Source organism: Phocoena phocoena, chromosome 3 (assembly GCF_963924675.1).
Source record: "Phocoena phocoena chromosome 3, mPhoPho1.1, whole genome shotgun sequence".
Taxonomy (NCBI): Eukaryota; Metazoa; Chordata; class Mammalia; order Artiodactyla; family Phocoenidae; genus Phocoena; species Phocoena phocoena.
This window is the reverse complement of record NC_089221.1, coordinates 125,953,894-125,974,033: the sequence shown is the minus strand read 5'-3', so window position 1 is coordinate 125,974,033 and position 20,140 is coordinate 125,953,894. Positions and strand designations below refer to the sequence as shown.

The window sequence follows — 20,140 nt, the reverse complement described above, 5'->3', positions numbered from 1 at the left end:
TGGAGGGCCTGGAGGGAAGATGTTAGGGAATGGTAGGGACCATAGGGATTTAAAAATATGTGGGAAAAAAAAAAAGCCCTGTGTGGGCCAGATGTGGAGTGCAGGCTGCCTGCTTTCAATCTCTAGTCAAAACATTTTCTAATTTCCTTCAGAGTTTTGTGAAGTTAATCTTGAATTAAGGAAGATGAAGAATGCTTGGTACATAGCGGGTACTCAGTAAATATGTTGAATAGATGAAATACATACATATATATATATGTATAAATGCATACATTTTATGTAATCTCTATACACATGTGTATGTATGTATGTATATTTATATATATACATACACACACATAAATATATACACATATTCATATATCTATAAGTGTATTTGTATCTACTGGATAAGGAAATTTAATGTTTTCTATGTATCTAGAATATACATTCCTTTCATCTTCATCCTTGGAGCTGCCTTCCTACACCTAGCACAAAGTGCAATTTTTAAAGTTCTAAGCCCAAGTACCACTTTAAAAAAAAAGAAACAGAGGGAATTATGAGACCCAGACATTAGATCTAATTAATAATCAACCACAAACAAGACTTTTACCTATCTGAGGCAGTATGGCCTTGTCGTTAGGCACATGGGGCTGTGAAGTCCTATTCTGGGTTCCAGTTCTAGCCCCACAACTTAAAACCAGTGTGACCTCAGCCAGTTCATGACGTGCTCTCACAATGTCACAACTTCCTCATTAGTAAAATGTTACTGTAAAACCAACTTTAAATGTTGTCATGAGAAACTAAACTAAATGACATCTGTAAATCACTTAGTACAGTTTTCTCACATTCTAAGTGTTTAACACATGGTAGATACTACCAAAGCAGTGGGAACTTCTGATTCTGAAGACACAGTCAACAGAAACTTGACCAAAAATGTCAGGAAAAAAAAATCCAGTAGCTTTAGCAGGGGAGCTAAAGCAAATATGGAAACTGGGGCATATAAAAACTGCTACCTCAACTAGAGCTGGATTAGTGGAAAGAAGGGTTAACAGCAGTGGAGAGACTTAAGTTCTAGTTCACACACAAACTCCTTGGACAAATCACGTACCTTCTCAGTGCTTCCACCTTCTAATCTATAAAAAGGAGATTCTGATAGTTGCTCTGCTTACCCTTTGGGGCTCCTAGAAAGATCTGAGAAAAGGGACATAAGTGTACTTTGTAAACTGGAGAGTACAATTCTCATAAATATATCATTACTAGATCATAGCTTGGCAGCTGATCAAGCTAGGTAGTGACCATAGTCAGAAGAGGAGTCTTCCAGAACCCTCTGGGTAACCAGCTGTTTTCTATTCGCCAGTGATATGAGGCTAACATGTATTGAGGGTTGCCTAGGTACCAGGCATTGTGCACTTTATCTCTTTAACTCTTCCTGATACTTGTAAGAGACAGGTATCCTCATTATCCCCATTTTACAGTTGGGGAAACTGAAGGTCATAGTGGCCAAAGGAGCCAGAAGGAAATGGAGAGATCCTACAGTAGTCCTCACCCTGGTCTGTGGATCTGTGCCAACCATGGGAAAGTGTTTACATAATGGCAAATCAGACAAAGTAGGACAATATAGTGAGCTTTGCAGTTTGACATAAGCTACCTTTATTCTGTTTTAAGGTATACCTAGTATTCTGAGATTATATTTACTACGTTTGTTAAAATTTCTTTTATAAAACGGTGGTAAAAGTGGATGGGAGTTCCTTTTTTGAATTTCCTAGCTTGGCCAAATGAAAAGCCAGTTACCCTATATCATTCCTGCCAATTTCTTTTTTTGGGGGGGGGGAGAAATTTTACTGGTCCTTAAAGTTCTAAAGTCTGGGAACTCTTCATTTCATATTACACTGGAAGCTAGTGGATGGCTCCGCTGTTCCTGCCTTATTTGGTTGACCTGTGTGCTGTTTTCCCACAGGTAGAGGAAAATGTAAGGCCTGGAAAGAATATGAGAGGGAAGAAAAGGATGAACTGAATTTCCACCAGGGAGAAAGCATTGAGATCATCGGCTTTGTCATTCCTGGGCTTCAGTGGTTCATTGGGAAGTCAGCGCTCTCAGGAGAAGTGGGCTTTGTCCCCACCAGGAACATAGATCCTGATTCTTATTCCCCAATGTGAGTATGACACACAGACCCTCTGGGATGTGCTGGAGCAGAGCCACCTTCCCCAGTGGTCCTGCCCCATTCTGAGCAGGTTTGAAGATGAGCTTCAGGGTTTCCTGGTAACATGAACCCAGAGGAGCACATTCTGACAGTCAAGGCGACATGAGGAGTGATAGGAAAGAAAATATGAGTGATCAGGGAAGGAGTCAGTTCAGTTCATTTCAGCAGATGGTCATTGAGGCCTTCCTCTGTGCAAGGAGAGAAACACAACCCCCCAAACCCAGGGCCTGCTCTTAGCCTTTCCCACCCAATCAAGGGGCCCCATCAGGGGAGTACACATACAGGGACCTATAGACTCCAGCTTAGTGAATGGAGAGTCCCTCCCACATAGGTCTGTCTGCTGAAAGCTTAATGTATGGGAAGTCCGTGTTGGCCAGGATGGCAGAGTGCCTCTTACTCTTTCCTGCCTTAAGTATAGAAGGGCTGGTTCTGAGGAGCAGAGCCAGCACATGACCAGTCAGCAGCAGGTGGCCAGCCTGCTCCATCCACCCTGTCATGGAGTGCTGGAGTACTGCCTGGTCTCTCTGGTTGGCCATCCTGCATGGGGATAGCAACAGTAGAAAGCCTGGGCCCAGGAAGTACAAGAGGGAACACAGAGTTGGTGGCTAACCTTGAGACACTGTAGCCCTCCACATGGGGAAAACACAGCCCAAGCAATGCCTAAGGCTCTGAACACTCCGACTGGAACTCCTTCCCTTGTGGAAAGAGCCACTAAGGAGAGTGGACCAAGGGCAGAAGCTTCCTCTAAGCCCTGTCCTTTTTAGGGAGAGGGGAGAGAAAGTCATTTTCCCTACACAGAAATGTGGGAACCCAGGTACCTCTATAAGAGGAAGATCACTCACTATGCTCCTGGAGAGGTATGGAGAGCAATGAGAGTTTAGAAGGAGATAAAGGGTGTCAAGAGAACTTTCCTCAAAAAGGTAACCTGTGAGTTCAGCTTTGCCCAGTGTAAGACATTTCAACAGACGTCAATAGGGAAAGGAGGTCACAGGTAGGAAAGTAAGGGGGATGTTGAGGAACGATTCATGTTGTTGGGGGCCGGTCACCAGGAGGGTGGTAATGTGACAGAGGCTCAGCGGGACCATGATAAAGACGGGAAACGCCTATGCCATGGGCCTGTCAGGGCATGAGGAGCCACTGAATGTATCTGAGCAAGGGTGACATGATATGACTGGGACTCCTGTCTAGGAAGCCAGCCCTGGCTTTGGCTGAGGTGTGCATGGTCAGGGGAGAGCCTGGAGGCAGGAGACCAATGAGAAAGCTGAGGTTAGGGGCATTTGGGAAGGGGCAAGGGGAATGGAGAGGAGAGGGCACTGCTAGGACCGGTCAACAGACTTTAGAGATTCTGGGAGCTTACAAATACGGATACCTGTGTTCCGCCCCCAGCAGTGCATTCTCATTGGCCTGCGTGGGGCCTGGGCAGCCATGGTTGTAAAAGCTCCCCAGGTGGGGCTAGTGTGCAGCCTAGGTGAGAACTGCTAAAACTGCCCCTCAATTTACTGCAGGAGTAGTTGAGGACCCCGGAGTGAAACAGCTGAACCATGGCTTGGGTCTGGAATTGCAGATTGCTGATGTTAAATCTAGGGTTCTTTTTCTTTTTTTCAAAAATTTATTTATTTATTTATTTACCTTGGGCTGTGTTGGGTCTTCGTTTCTGTGCGAGGGCTTTCTCTAGTTGTGGCAAGCGGGGGCCAGTCTTCATCGCGGTTCGTGGGCCTCTCACCATCGCAGCCTCTCTTGTTGCGGAGCACAGGCTCTGGATGCGCAGGCTCAGCGGCCATGGCTCACGGGCCCAGCCGCTCCGCGGCATGCAGGATCTTCCCAGACCAGGGCTCGAACCCGTGTTCCCTGCATAAGCAGGCAGACTCCCAACCACTGCGCCACCAGGGAAGCCCCTAGGGTTCTTTTTCAAAAACAGAGTCCCGCAGCTGAGGTCCTAGTGAAAGGGAGGAAGAATAAAAAGAACAGAGACTCCATGGGGAAGAACCATTTATAGAGCAGAGGAAGAAAGAATGTATCAGAGGAAGAAAGAAGGACGGCTGAGGGGGAGGAACCAGCCATGTGGGAGGTGGGGGTTGCTTAACACTGTGGAAGTCCTTTGAAATTGACCATTGAGAAGTCACTGGCCCTGGGGAGGTCACTGGTCATTGGGTGGCAGCATAGGTCAGTAATAAAGAATTCCAGAGCCAGACTTCCTGGAAGGCATTTATGGCCATGTGAGCACATCATGTGTCTCCATTAGCTTACCAGCTGGGTGACTTTGGGTATGTTAGTTTGTTTCTCTAAGCTTCAGTTTACTCATCTGTAAAATGCATACAGTGTTAGTATTTGCCCATAGGATTGTCTTGAGTTGAAATGAGCTGATATGTGTAAAACACTTAGAATGGTGCCTGGCACAGTGTGTGTGTGTGTGTGTGTGTGTGTGTGTGTGTGTGTGTGTGTGTGTTATTGCTGTTACTGTTGTGGGTGGTAATCTCTGAGAGGCAGTTTTAACAGGATACTGGGGGCCGGTGTCAGATTTAATCAATTATATTGAACTTCTGTACCTCATATCATGCCTCAAATGACAATAACCCAGTACTACTAAATTAATCTGATCATCACATTTTAGCTGGCTTGGTTGTACAGGATACACTCACCCTGCAGAATATCATCCCCTGTATCCAAGTGGTCAGGAAACCTTCTCCTTACTTGCACAGAGTTGCCTGTTGACCTCTACCTGCTCACCTGTGGGACCCCATGCACCAGAGATTGCGCATTCGGTAGGGAAGGGGAAAGTGGACAGGAGACGGAGGGGTGGGAGAGGGAGAGAAGAGGAGAACTGTCTCATTGCACACTCTAGAAATCACTCTCTAGATTATAGATACCCCCGAAACAGCAATTGGAGGAAAACCCCACAAACAACCTGCCAGCAGCAGCCAGGGTGTGGAAGTCCTGGGAACCATCCCTGTGTGCTGTGCTGTCCCTGTGATCAGGCCACTGGGTGGCACTCTTAGTCTGTGTTCGTTTAGGGTCAGGTTTCTGAAGATGGTCCAGCATTTGCTGAAATCTCCATCCTCTTCCCCCAGCTTTCCTCCCTGTACTGGTGTATTACTCCCTGAAGTGTTTGTACCCTGTTTGTACATATGTATGCATGTATGAATGTATATATGTATCCATGCATGTATTCTTTGATTTATTCATTTAACCAAATTGGCAGTGTATTGAGAATGAAATTTCTCAGAAGCTGTTTTCTGAGTCAGATTTAGTCTTTGCCTCTGACACATGGGAAAGGGATCCTGCTTATCCGCGGAAGCAAATTTTTGTGGGTTTCCTTTTTTACAGCCCAGATTTCAACATCAGCTACCTAATTTCACAGCAACAGCAGCTGGAAAACCCATTCTTAAACCTCAGGCAGGCCTTCTATCCGAATAGACAAAGTGTTTGTATTTGGCCAGAGTGACTTTGAAGACTCTCAGTAGCCCTGTGTGGAGCATGTCAGCCTGCCGTATTTCTAGAAGCTCTGCCACACTCTTTCTAAGCCTGTATCCATGCTGGGAAAGCCCTAATGTAATTTGTCAAGCTTCTTAGACTCTAAGTATCTGGGACTCAGGACCTTAGCAGATCAGCCATGAGGCAATGGACACAGAGGCAGAAGACCTCAGCTTCAGTGTCAGCTTTACCACTCTCTAACTGTGTAATTCTGAGCGTGGCACTGAATTACTTTCTGAATCTTCATCTATAAATATGGATAAAAATACCTACATCATAGGATTATTATGAAGAGTAAATGAAATAGTAAATTCAGGAATGCTTTGTAAAATTCAAGTGTTCTACAGAAATTTGGGATCATATTCTTTTTATCTCAAATGAGTTTAGATGTAGAATTCAATTACATGCTCTTTTGAGGATGGAAGCTCTTAGAGTGCTGGGGAGAATCTGGAGGTCAAGCCAGAGAGATGGGGGTTCAATAAGTGTGTCAAGAGCCATAGATGTCAGGACACAGCTTTAGTGCCAGTTCTGCCACTGATTAGAGGTGTGACCTTGAGCAGTTCACATTAATGGCTAGTTTTCTCATCACTGACTTTCAAACTGCATTTATCTGAGCTATGGGGATAATGGGTAAGTGGCAGACCATGGCACTCCATCCCAGACACTCCATTAACCCTGCTTGAAAGAGAGAACCTCTTCTTACATCCTACTTACATCCTGCTCTACCGCTCCCTAACCACCAACTTTATTTTTCTGTGCCTCAGTCTCTTCTTCTGTAAAAAGGGGATAAGAATAGTACCTGTATCATAGAGCAACTGTGTAGATTAAATGAGTTAATAGTGTGTGATTCATAATAAGCCCCTCCCAAGTGTTAGCTGTTATTAACTCTTGGGCTTCTAAGTTATTTTTGTTTTTAAACTGGATTCTGAAGTTTAAAGAATATTTAGAACTGAAAGAGATATTAAGTGTTATCCAGATAGGCACTGGACTGAATACTTTCCAAGCCACTTCTAATTTTCATATTCTTTGATTCTGTGACAGACTTCTAGTGAGCAAATTAGTTTTAACAATTAGCTTACACAATGGAGTGAATATACAGAACTCTATTATTTATAATCATTTCTTCCAGCCCCCAGGCCCTCCTTCTACCCCCTTCCCACACCTTAGCCTTCTTTCTCTATCTTTTTTGTGTGTGTGTGCGGTACGCAGGCCCCTCACTGTTGTGGCCTCTCCCGTTGCGGAGCACAGGCTCCGGACACACAGGCTCAGCGGCCATGGCTCACGGGCCCAGCCGCTCCACGGCATGTGGGATCTTCCCGGACCGGGGCACGAACCCGCATCGGCAGGCGGACTCTCAACCACTGCACCACCAGGGAAGCCCTTCTTTCTCTATCTTAATGCTACATAACACTGTTCTGTGTCATGGAATCAGATGTCAACATCCAATGTGAAAGGTTTGTTCTGGCCACAGTCAAGTTTTCTCCATTGTTCCTCTAGATTGTGTCATTAGTTCCGAGTGTTTTCTTGAAATAACCTGTCAAAGAAACATCTTTTAATGGTTCTTTTCCAACTCTTACATTTAGGGCAGCCAGTTCCTATTTCTTCCCTTAAAAATGGTCACCATGTGATCTCAAAGAATGGGTAGGAGTCAAAGGAAGGGGCTTTGTTTTTCTTGGGAGATGCAGTTTTAACAGGAGGGGTGTTTTCATTGCCACTTTGATCAATTCAGCAACGGCAGAGGTCAGTTCTGCACAAATGAGGTGCTACCAGCTCTTCTTCCTTGGCAGTATAAATAAATACATTATACAATAGTGAGATGAGGAGTCTGAGTTCAGCTCTGGGCATGTGGGTTGATGGCTTCTCTGTGTCCTTCACTACGTCCTAGGGCAAAAAGAGAAGGGGTCATGTCTGGAACCTTGCACTGATCTGTGTCCATGTCTTTTGCCTCAATACAGGAGCAAGAACTCCACCTTTTTCAGTGATGAGGAAAGATGCTCTCTGGGCGTCCCGGGAAGTGACAGGAAAGCTGAGTGTGCCAGCTTCCTCCACACGCTTGCTCAGACTGACATAACATCTGTCTACCGGCTTAGTGAGTGTTTGCTCCTCAGACCCTGTGAAAGCCCAGGCTCCTCAAGATTAAGGGAGTGTTCCTAACTAGAAACAGAATATCTCTAAAGTATAATCCTATGCATGAATGTGAGGCTATGACCACGGTTGAGTTGATGACCTGGGTCATATCTGATTAGCAGCATTTTCACTTTGCATTTCAGACAGTTCTGGAGTGGAGGGGGACTTGCTGCCTAGAAACTCTGAGATGTGATGAAATCAACTCAGCTATAGCATGGGAGGCTGGCCATATTGAGCCTCCCATTCTAATCCTGGAGAAGAAAACTTCCTGAGTTGTGACTGAGGGTTTTCCTTCTAGGGCTGAAGTAGGTCTGGCTCCCCAGTAATAAAGGTGGAGCCATAGAGTGTCATAGCTAGAAGGACCCTAAGAGATGACTTCTCCTCTTATTTTACAGATTAGGAAACTGAGGCCCAAGTGAATTAGTGCCTGAGCCAGGATAAGAACTGCCCTCCCCTATCTTCTCGTCAGGACAGTCCCTACTTCACCACACTGCCCCTGACACAAAATGACATTGGACCGTTGGATGTGTTAGCTTTTGGTGGGTGAGGGACCTCAGTGCCTAGCACAGTTTTCAGCAGTGCCTGAATGACTGACTGAGTGAATGAATGATACTCTTTTCTTTTACTTTGGGAGGGGCCCACTGCTCTGTGTCAGGAAGTGCATTCATTGACAGGGTTTGAGGAGGGATTCCTGTTTCTCCTGTCTCTTCAGTGATGGTGATGGTGTGTCTGCTCCTGTATGGCCAGATCAGATGGCACACATTTCATGGGTGCAGCCAGAGGTTCTGCAGAAGGGACCCTCAGGCCAGCTCCCGGAGCAGAGGTGGGAATTGCAGAGTTTCTCCCAGGCACAGGAACATCTGTGAAGAGCACCTCACCCAGGCATCAGCACCAGCCCTGGCAGCACTTTCTTGCCGCAAGCCGATCACACTGCCCCACCAGGCTGAGCCAGGAAGCTGAAGCTGTGAATGCAGCCTGGTAGGCAGGAGGTCTGAAAGGTGTAAAAATCAAGGACTGCTTGGGGTCTGCCTTGAAGGCAGGGTGGCTACAGGCTTGGATCTGGGGTATCTGGCAATCGTTGATCCAGTGGTTGAGAGAGGTCCAGGGGCAGGTCTCGGGCAGTCCATTAGCTCTTATCTACAGACCAGGAGTGCAACTCTGCTGGGTGCAGGGCTACGCCTTATGGCTGCACAGGCTATCCCTGGCACCAAGCAACCAGCAGAGGGTGCATCTTACTGGGAAATTCCAACTCCCCCAAGGCCTATGCCCTGTAATTCTTCTTCCCAGAGGAAGCATTTTTTTGGTAACTCATGCATCATTTGTGCTCTCGGTGGTCATGGCCTGCAGAGAAATGACTGCATAAGACTGGCACATGTTCCGCAACGTCAGGGAGGGCCAGGTGCATGAACGGCTCTCCAGAGCCCAGCCCTCTAGCTCTGCTGTGTTTGGCTGTGGGACCTTTGGGGGTTGCAGATCTTAAGTATGTGCAATGACACTCACAGAAGAAGCCTTCCCTAGAGAATAGCAAGTGGAGGCTTGACTTGGTGAGGGGCCTGCTACCCTCACAGTGCACTGGAGAGCTCAGAGTGCAGGCACAGGTGGCTGGCTGTTGCTTCTTTGCCAGGAAGAGGTAGAATCTTCTTTCTAGCAGCCCTTGTCCTATGGAGCATGAACCTGGCCTTCGCCTCCACAAGCTCCACTGTGGCTGCTTTAGCCAAGGGGGTCAACTTCTTTGCTGCCAAACCCCAGGTTGACTTCTTGGTTCTCACCTTGTCTTATTTCACTTTTGTTATGTTAGGTGGCTGCACCTTAAGCCACCTTGGTCTCCTTGACTCCTCTTTTCTCTTTACAGACTGCCCTTTCAGTCTCCTTCATTGACTCCCATCTGCAAGTAAATGCTGAAGTTTTTCTGGCTCATTCACAAATCCCCTCTCCCCACTCCTCCCCCACCTGCTTTGTATTTCCTTCCAAATCCTTCTTCTGGGACTTTTACCCACTCTGTGTGACCTGTTGTCAGTCACAAATCCATATTTGCAAGTCTCCACTTTTCTCCTTGGCCGCAGATCTGTTTCATTCTCTGCTAGAACTCCTGCACGTACCGCAAACTCAAAACGTCTAAAACTGCTCGAGACCGTCCCTTCTCCCACCTCATCCCACCAAGGTACTTCAGGGAACAAAACTTAGGAACTGTAGATGCTTCTTCACCTTCCTTTCTTCATTATGTACATTTGGTCGCCTCATGCGGTCAAATTTACAAAGCACGTTGTGCACACTGAGTCTTTGTTGAGTGGATGGATGATGAATGAATGGAGGAAGGAAGAAGGAAGGCTGTACACACATAAATGGGAGGCAGTGCCACGTGCCACAGAGTGCGCTGCCCTTGGAGTTCTGTTCATGGCTTTGTCATAAACTTGCTGAGACATTTGGGCCTTCAGATTCCACCCCCTGCCCCGCCACCCATACCCACACCTCTTGTCATAGAGCTCGTGTTTCTGGCTTTTCTTCTCTGACTCTGTTCTCGTTTCTACCTCAGTTCCCAACTGTAAGGTGAGTGGGTTAAACAAGATGATCTTCAGGTCCCTGCAGCGTTGATGGTGAAGGGAAGATGCTGCCTAGTACCTTAGGGATGGCAGATGGTCTGAAACTGAAACACAAAGTGTCCTAGGGGGCCACTGGTCAGGGAGCACCTGTAGGCATAAGCATACTGGGCCATTCTGACCTAACATAGGTTCTTCCTTCATCTCTATCCAGGTGGGTTTGAATCCATCCAGAGTCTTCCAAACGACCTGAGCGGTGAGTAGAGATCATGCTGAACCTGACCTCCAGTCCTGCAGGATAGCATCCTGTCCTCTTGCCAAGAGCTGGCCACCATAGTTGCAGGTACTTAGAGTTGCTCAATTCTGCCTGTCCCTTACAGCGTCCCAGCCCGAAGGCTTCAAGGAGACCCGGCCTGGTGGAGCCTGGGAGGAGCATCAGGCCGTGGGCTCCAGACAGTCCAGCAGCTCCGAGGACTCCAGCCTGGAGGAGGAGCTCCTTTCAGCCGCCTCAGACACCTACCACCTGCCAGAGCCTGATGACCTCGATGACCCGGAGCTGCTCATGGACCTGAACACCGGTCAGGAGGAGGAGGAGGCTGAGAACTTCACCCCCATATTGGCTTTTCTGGATCACGAGGGTTATGCTGACCACTTTAAGAGCCTCTATGATTTTTCCTTCTCTTTCCTCACGACTTCCTTCTACAGCTACTCTGAGGAGGATGAGCTCGTGGCCTACCTGGAGGCCTCGAGGAAGTGGGCCAAGCGGAGCCACATGACCTGGGCCCATGCCCGGCTCTGCTTCCTCCTGGGCCGGCTAAGTGTTAGGAAGGTCAAACTCTCTCAGGCCAGGGTGTACTTTGAGGAGGCCATCCACATTCTCAACGGGGCATTTAAGGACCTATCCTTGGCGGCTGCCCTGTACATCAATTTGGCAGCCATCTACCTGAGGCAGAGGCTGAGGCATAAAGGCTCGGGCCTGTTGGAAAAGGCAGGTGCCATGTTGGTCTGCCTGCCTGACCGGGAGTATAGTGCCAAGAGTGAGCTGGATGTGGTGGCCTATGTGCTGAGACAGGGCATCGTGTCGGGCAGCTGCCCCCTGGAGGCCAGAGCCTGCTTCCTGGCCGTCCGATTGCTCCTAATCCTCGGCCGGCACGATGAGGTCCTGCCCTTCGCCGAGCGCCTGCAGCTCCTCGCTGGACACCCTCCCACCTTGGATGCTGCAGCCACTATCTTGAGTTTTCTCTATGACAAGAAATACCTGCCACACCTTGCGGTGGCTTCTGTCCGGCAACGTGGTACTCAGAGCACCCCAGGGATGGCCCTTCCAATTTGGCAGGTCCACCTGGTCCTCCAGAACACCACCAAGCTCCTTGGCATCCCCTCCCCAAGCTGGGGTGAAGTCTCTGCCCTGGCGTGCCCAGCACTCAGGCAGGCACTGGCTGCCTGTGAGGAGCAGGTGGATCAGAGCACCCAGAGGACCCTGTGTCTCATCCTGTCCAAAGTGTACCTCCAACATAGGTCTCCTGATGGTGCCATCCACTACCTGAGCCAAGCCTTGATGCTAGGCCAGCTGCTGAGTGAGCAGGAAGCTTTTGAGTCTTCCCTCTGCTTGGCATGGGCCTATCTCTTAGCCAGCCAGGCAAAGAAGGCTTTGGACATCCTTGAGCCACTCTTATACTCCCTGAAGGAGACAGAGAGTGTTACCCGAAAGGGAGTAGTCCATAACCTCCTGGGACTCGCACTTCAAGGTGAAGGCCGGGTGAACAGGGCAGCCAACAGCTATCTTTGGGCCTTGAACAGAGCTCAGGAGGCAAGGGATGTGCGCAACCAGGCGGTGGCTTTGGCCAATCTTGGCCATCTGACCCTTAAATCCTGGGCTCAGCAGCCAGCCAGGGACTATCTTCTGCAGGCGGTGCAACTCTATTCTAAACTCCAGGCCAGCATGGAGACAGACATGGAATTAGTACAGGTGCTTCTCTGGTTGGCCCAAGTTGAGGTGTACCGACGCCAGCTGGCCAGTGGCCGCTTTTGTTACGAAATGGCATTGCTGTTTGGATTAAGGCATCAACACCTGAAGAGTGAGTATATCCCATGCTGCTGGGATGCTTTAGAGATAAGTGTTAGAAGACACTTTTTCCTTTGTCCTATCTCTAGTCATCTCATCCGTGTCCCTGCTTTATGTTCAGGTCAGCTTCAGGTCACCAAATCCCTCTGCCATTTCTACAGCTCTGTGTCCCCAAGCCCCGAGGCATGTATCACCTACCACGAGCACTGGCTGGCCCTGGCTCAGCAACTCAGGGACCGGGAGATGGAGGGGAGGCTGCTGGAGTCCCTTGGGCAGCTCTATCGGAACCTAAATACGGCCAGGTGAGTCCAAGCTCAGGGATAATTCTAGAACATCTTTTCTTCCTTAAGGAGAATCAGTATTCTTTCCCTCATGAAGTCAAGTCCAAATGCACGTGATATGTTTATGGCATCGTGGAAAACAACGTGGTCTCTGCAGCCACGTAGCAAACTCAGTGCCATCCATCACTTACTGTGTGACTTGGGGCAAGTTTTTACCCTTCTCTGTGCCTCCGCTTCCTCACCAGTTAATGCACATGGGGTACTTGGAACAGTGCCTGGTAGATAGGGCTCAGTCATGTTGGTTATGTTACAATTACCTGTGTGTTTCTATAACAACCTATCAAGTGAATGTGGCTGAGGGTGCATAATTCAGAGAGGTGGCAGTTACACTGAGGACTGTGAAACCCTCAGGAGGTCTTCGTTACCTGAGGAAGTTGGTATTAGAGAAACGACCAACGTAAATAAATGCACAGAAAACAGGGGTGCAAAATTTCACAGTAAAAATTTTTGATTGGAAACTTACCTTTAAAATGAAACTGGAGGGCTTCCCTGGTGGTGCAGTGGTTGAGAGTCCGCCTGCCGATGCAGGGGGACGCGGGTTTGCGCCCCGGTCCGGGAGGATCCCACATGCCGCGGAGCGGCTCTGCCCGTGAGTGCCCGTGAGTGCTCTGCAGCGGGAGAGGCCACAACAGTGAGAGTTCCGTGTATCGCAAAAATAAATAAATAAATAAATAAAATGAAACTGGAAAGGATGAAACTAAGTTTATTTTCACTTTTTAGTTAAGAAGCTTAGGTTGTCATCGCAACTATGCACTAAGTTGTAGAATAAATACACAACAAAAGAACTGTTAACTTTTCAGCTTAATTGTGTTGACAGAACTGTATAATGGCACAATTAAACCTCCTCTGTTTTGTGATTGACTTTTAGCACTCTCTTAGAAAGACTCATTTTTGCAAAAATATCCCAAAACTTAACTTTTTATCGAAGCCTTTTTTTTCACCCTTTGATATTTAAATTATTCTCAAGTGGATTATCCTTCCATCTTTTGCTGATTTTCCCTTTTCTATCTTTTACTGGTCAAATCTACCTGATCCTCATTTGCCAGTGCCATGGCCTGCAGTTCTGCTTTCTAACAAGCCTTTAATTGATTCCTTTAAATTCTACATGGTTTGCAAGATATTTAATTTCACTTTGTGACAGATTAGCATTGTAACATTGTATTCATAATTATGACTGACTGCTAATGTAGAGCAGGGATAATTGCTAGTGCTGAGCAGAGAGAGGTGATTGAGGAGAAGCTATTTAACTGACAATTTTTGCTTTTCTAGGCAACGTGGTAACTTGGGCACCTGGTCCGTCAGATCACTAATAATCAGATAACGAATTCTCTCTTTCTCTTTCTCTCTCCCGTTCTGTCTCCCTCTCCCTCATCTCGTCCCTCTCTTATAAGAATCAGGTATCCTCCAAATATCCCATTGCTTTAGTCCCAGGAAGGGAGTTTTGGATCCTTGCAGCCTGTGAGGGGACAGGAAGTTGGGCCCCAGCCGTACCATGCTTCTATTCAGAACACCCTAGGAGTTTGTATGGTTTTGGAGCAGATCCAGAAGGTATGCTTGAATTCACCTTAGAGATGAAATAGTCATATATTCATGGGGAGGCATAGTCAGAATGGGCTTTGGGAAAGCTGACTTTTAAGGAACTGGAGTATGGGGGGCAAACATGGGTCAGGTTTATTGCCACCCCTCCCTGTGTACAAGTTCAGTCTCTGATTAATCACTGTCCAGTCCACCTACCCAACTGCCATCCTTTGTTCACAGCCTTCCTCCCACCTCCAGTCGTCAAAACCCACTGAAATCCTAAGGGGGAAACCAAAGAGTAAGCCCTGGATGCTCTCAACACAGAGTGCAGAGGCCTTTCTTAAGGCAGTGTGAAGGACCGCTGGACTTCTTAGGTGATGGGAGTGATAGGAGAGAAGGAGTGGGGCTGCGCTTGCTCCAAGAAGTGTCTGGAGGAAGTCACAGGCCACAGAGAGGGAGAGGAGTGACCAAAACTGGATTAGGAGTCAGGAAACCTGAGCCTGCCATGAGCTAATAACATGTCCTTAAAGAAGTCTCTTGGTTGCCCCATTTATAAGGTTAAATTGAATGAGGTGCCTTCTAGTTCTAAAATGTTAGGCCTAGGACCAGCCAGCTATGCTATGCTGACACCGGCAATAGCCCTATTAGTATAAGAATTCCTCCAGAGAGTCTTGAAGTTTGGAGGCAGATTCTTAAAGATGTGAGGCTTCAAGATCAAAGACCTAAACTTTTGGGGGTTTTGAAAGACTCTGCAGTAGCTTCAGAAGGTCTTGATGTAGTAACTATAAACTCCATCTGGGCAGACCTCGTGTCTGGCATAGAACAGGGAGACATACATGTTTGTGTGGGCAGCCAAGTAGTTAGTAAATTATTTATTTAGTCCCCTAGCTTACAGCCCTGAGCTGCAGGCTGCACACTGACTTGGCTGACTTGGCTGCCAGAGAGGAGATTCAGATGGAGAATGAGGGAGTTTGCCCGAGGGAGCCCTTGGTTTCTTTGCACAGGATTCAGGTAAGGGAAAAATGGTGCTTGCAACTTGGAGGCAGACTTTCTGGTCTTCAGTGACAATTACAGTCGGCAGACGGCCGTCAGTGGAACCTCAGATTCCCTTTCCAACCGCCTGTTTAGAGCCTGGCCTACAGAGCATTAGCTACAGAACAGAGTGGGTCTTTTATCAGGGAGTTTGCACTGATAAGGACCCAAGTCACAGATAGTGAACTGGAATATCAGGGATTACCACCCAAATCAAAAATAAATTTTTTTCCTAAAATTTAAGTTGTTTAAAATTCTATTATAATATTTGCTTATGGTAAAAAAAAAATTAAACCAGTACTGAAGGTTATAGTTGAAAAATAAAGGTCTTATTGCAACCTCCCTTTCCCTAAGACTCTTCAGAAGTAACTACTTAAAGATTTTTAAATATCCATCAAGAAATATTCTATCCATATGAAAGATTATATATGATACATATCCTCTCTATATTAAATATATGTTAGGTATATATAATTTGCACATTTTTAGTTACTTAAGTGGGATTATGATAGAAGCTCTGTTACATAATATACTCTCATGTTACTTTTTTCATTTAAAAATATCACTATGAAATGTTGATCCAGCATTTTATTCTACTATAGGAGCCCTTCTGATGTACTGGGTACTGTGGTAGATGGTGGGGAATTTAATGCTTAGGAAAACAATTTTCAAAAGAACTGTCCAAAAATGGAGTAGTCTACCCTATGTAGATGAGAGAGTGTTATCATTACAAGTATTCAAGTAGAGGCTGGTTACTCAGGACTCTTACAGAAGAATGCCCCGAATTGAGCTTTTTATAATAGCTTTATTGAGATGTAATCATATAGCATAAAATTGTCTTTTAAATATACAGTTCAGTGATCTTTAGCATATTCACAGAGTTTTGTAACCATTACCACTATCTAATTTCAGAACATTTTCATGACTCCCAAAAGAAACCCTATACCCATTAGTAGTCACTTCTCATTAACCCACCCCTACCTAGCCTGGCGACTACTAATCTACTTTCTGTCTCTATGGATGTGCCAATTCTGAACATTTCATGTAAATGGAATCATACAAGATATGGCCTTTTGTGACTGGCTTCTTTCACTTTGGGTAATGTTTTCAAGGTTTATCCGTGTTGTCACATGTATCAGTACTTCATTCCTTTTTATTGCTGAGTATTAGTCTGTTGTGTGGATATATCACGTTTACTTATCTAGTCATAAGTTGAAAGACATTTGAGTTGTTGCAACTTTGTGGCTATTATGATTAATGCTGCTGTGTACATTCCTGAACAAGTTTTTGTGTGAATATATTTTTCCAATTCTCTTGTGTATGTACCTAGGAGCAGAATTTCAGGGTCATATGGTAACTCTATAGTTAAACTTCTGGAGAACTGCCAAAGTAGCTACACCATTTTGCATTCCTTTGACCAAAGTATGAGAGCGCCAATGTCTCCACATTCTTGCTAATACTTGTTATTGTGTGTCTTTTTTATTTTAGCCACCCTGTTAGGTATGAAGTGATACCTCATTGTGGGTTTGATTTACTTTCCCTAATGACTAAGATGTTGACCTTCGTTTCATGTGCTTACTGGTCATTTGTATATCTTTGGAGAAATGTCTCTTTAAATTCTTTGCCCCGTTTTTGTGTTGTTTGTTGTTTAATTTTTGAGCTGTAAGAGTTCTTTATGTATTCTGGTAAAAATCTCTTATCAGATATATGATTTGCAAATATTTTCTCCCAATCCATATGTTTTCTTTTCACTTCCTAGATGGCATCTTTTGAAGCACAAGTGTTTTTAATTTTGATGTTCAGTTTATCTATTTTTTTAATCGTTGCCTAATCTAAGGTCACAAAAATTCACCTCTTTGTTTCCCTCTACGCATTTTGTCATTTTAGCCCTTACATTTGGGTCAATCAGCTGTTTTGAGTTAATTTTTGATTATGGTGTGAGATAGGGGTCCAGTTTGATTCTTTTGTGTGAATATCCGGTTGCCCAAGTTCCACGTTTTGAAAAAATTATTTTTCCCCATTGAATGTTTTCAGCACCCTTGTTTAAAATCAGTCGACCATAAATGTAAGGGTTTATTTCTGGGTGCTAAATTCTATTCCATATATCTATATGTCTGGCCTATGCCCGACTACACTATTGTGTTTATTATTGCTTCATGGTAAGTTTTAAATTGGGAAGTGTGAGTCTCCCAAACTTGTTATTCTTTTTCAAGGTTGTTTTGGCTATTTTGGGTCCCTTGCCTTTCCATATGAAATTTAGCGTCAGCTTTCAATTTCTGCAAAGAAGCCAGCTGGGATTTTGATAGGGATAATGTTGAATCTGTAGATCAATTTGGGTAATATTGCCATCTTAACAGCATCATGCCTTCCAATTCATGAACCTGGAATGTCTTTTCATTTATTTAGGCATGCTTTAACCCCTTTCAACAGTGTGTTGTAGTTTTAGAATATTATTTTTGCACTCCTTTTGTTAAATATTCTGAAGTAGTTTTTGATGCTATTGTAAATGGAATTGTCTTCTGAATTTCACTTTCAGATTGTTCATTGACTGTATAGAAATACAGCTGATTTTTATATGTATTCTTTTTATTTCTGTAATTATTTCTGTTAGTAGTAATGTCACCACTTTAGTTCATAGTCTTTTATCGTATTTTTCTTGACCAGACTAACAAAAGCTTTTAAAGGAACCAACCTTTGATTTTATTGATTTTCTCCATTGTTTTTCTATTCTCTACATCTTTTTTTCTGATTTAATATTTATTATTTTTCTTAATTGTGCTTGCTTTGGTTTTACCTTGCTCTTTTTTTTTTTCAAGTGTCGTAAGGTAGAATGTTAGGTTATTGATTCAAGATCTTTCTTCTTCTTTAATATAAATATTTACAGCTACAAGTTTCTCTCTGATCACTGCTTTCACTCCATTTACTCCAGTTTTGGTGTGTTGTATTTCTGTTTTCATTCATCTCAAAGTATTTTCTAATAGCCCTTGTGATTTCTTCTTTGACCCCTTGGTTATTTAGGAGTGTGTTTGTTTAAGTTTCACATATTTGTGAATTTCCCAAATTTCCTTTTGTTATCAATTTCTGATATCATTCAGTTGTGGTGGGAGAACATACTTTGTATGATTTCCTTTTAAATTTATTGAGAAAGGCCTACCATATGGTCTATTCTGGAGGATGTTCCATGTGCACTTGAGAGGAATGTGTATCTGCCATTATTTACATTGTTTTTAGAGATGTCTGTTAGGTCTAATTGATTTATAGCTAAAGTCTTCTATTTCCTTTTGTTCTCATGTCTAGTTCTATCCATTATTGAAAGTGGGGTATTTAAATCTCCAATTATTGTGGTTGAATTGCCTATTTCTCCCTTCAAGTGTGTCAGCTTTTTCTTCATGTACTTTGAGGCTCTATTTTTAGATGCCTTATTTTTCTAATTGTTATATCTTCCGAATGGAATGACTCTTTTATCATTATAAACTTTTCTTTATTGTCTTTCGTGGCAATTTTGTTATTTTTATCTGATATTAGTATAGCCATTCAAGGTCTTGTTGGATGGTGTATCCAAAAGTTTTCCATACTTTTTTAATCTGTTTGTGTCTTTCAAACTAAAGTGTATCTCTTGTAGACAGCATACAGTTGAGTCTTATTTTTTGTTATTTTATTGTTTGTTTTTAAAAATCCATTCTGCCAATATCTTTTGAGTGGAGTGGTCAATCCATTTACACTTGATGTAATTTCTGGTAAGGTGGGATTCATGTCTGCCTGTTTTGCTATTTGTTTTCTATGTTTCTTATATCTTTTGAAAATTCTTCCTTTTCTTCTTTCTTTTGTGTTAAATAGATATTTTCTGTTGTTCCATTTTAAATTTGTCATTTCTTTTATTATGTTTCTTTCAGCTCTTTTCTTAGTGGTTACCCTGGGGATTATAATTAACATCTTAATTAATAACAACCTCAGGGGTTTCCTTGGCGTGCACACAGTTTTATACTTGTGTGGTCTTTTAGATTCCTGGGAATACGTTGGAGCTTTTCAAAGCCTCCAATAGACATTTCATTTCCCAGCTTTTCCTTTTGTTTTTTATTTTTTGTCAGCTTATTGTTTGCTCCAAATGTTTTCACCACCTCAGACAGCAGCAGTGTTAAACAATTGCTGCTGATCTTTTTGGACAAACACCTCAGGGAAAAGATTGTTTTATACTGAGCGATCTCTGAGTTAGTTTATATATAACAAGCCCTGTGAGTGGAGGCTTTCAGTGAACTTCCAAGCAGGTAAAATAGTGACAATTCCCTGGGGATAGAATGCTGGGGAATTCCACACTCATTGTGCTCTTTTCAGTGGCGCTAGGCTGCTTGTTTTGCCAGCTACCATGGTTGAGAGGCTTTTAGTTTTTAAGGCTGTCACAGAGCCGGGGAGAGAAGATGTCTCTAGAGCAGCTTAAAAAGCAGCAAAAGTCACTATTCTTAAGGAGATTCAGCTGTTGTTCTTGGGCAACCACTCCTTGAATAGTTGCAAGCCTTTTGTTAATTTCCAGAGTTCTGAAAAGTTGGTTGTGACAATTTTTGCCCAGACTGCCGTGAAACACATGAAAGAATGCTCAACATCATTAAATCATTAGAGAAATGCAAATCAAAACTACAATGAGATATCATCTCACACCAGTCAGAATGGCCATCGTCAAAAAATCTAGAAACTATAAATGCTGGAGAGGGTGTGGAGGAAAGGGAACACTCTTGCACTGCTGGTGGGAATGTGAATTGGTACAGCTACTATGGAGAACAGTATGGAGGTTCCTTAAAAAACTAAAATTAGAACTACCATATGACCCAGTAATCCCATTACTGGGCATATACCCTGAGAAAACCTTAATTC

At 44.4% G+C, this 20,140-nt stretch overlaps 1 protein-coding gene across 1 annotated transcript in view; it reads left to right on the top strand.

The window, feature by feature from the left end:
* SH3TC2 (SH3 domain and tetratricopeptide repeats 2) overlaps positions 1-20,140 on the top strand; it is a 47,069-nt gene that overhangs the window by 13,267 nt on the left and 13,662 nt on the right. Inside the window, exons 9-13 of the mRNA XM_065873728.1 lie at positions 1,940-2,135; positions 7,610-7,743; positions 10,533-10,574; positions 10,699-12,396; positions 12,505-12,685. Of these exons, the coding sequence (XP_065729800.1) occupies positions 1,940-2,135; positions 7,610-7,743; positions 10,533-10,574; positions 10,699-12,396; positions 12,505-12,685 (2,251 nt within the window). The remainder of the gene's footprint in view (positions 1-1,939; positions 2,136-7,609; positions 7,744-10,532; positions 10,575-10,698; positions 12,397-12,504; positions 12,686-20,140) is intronic.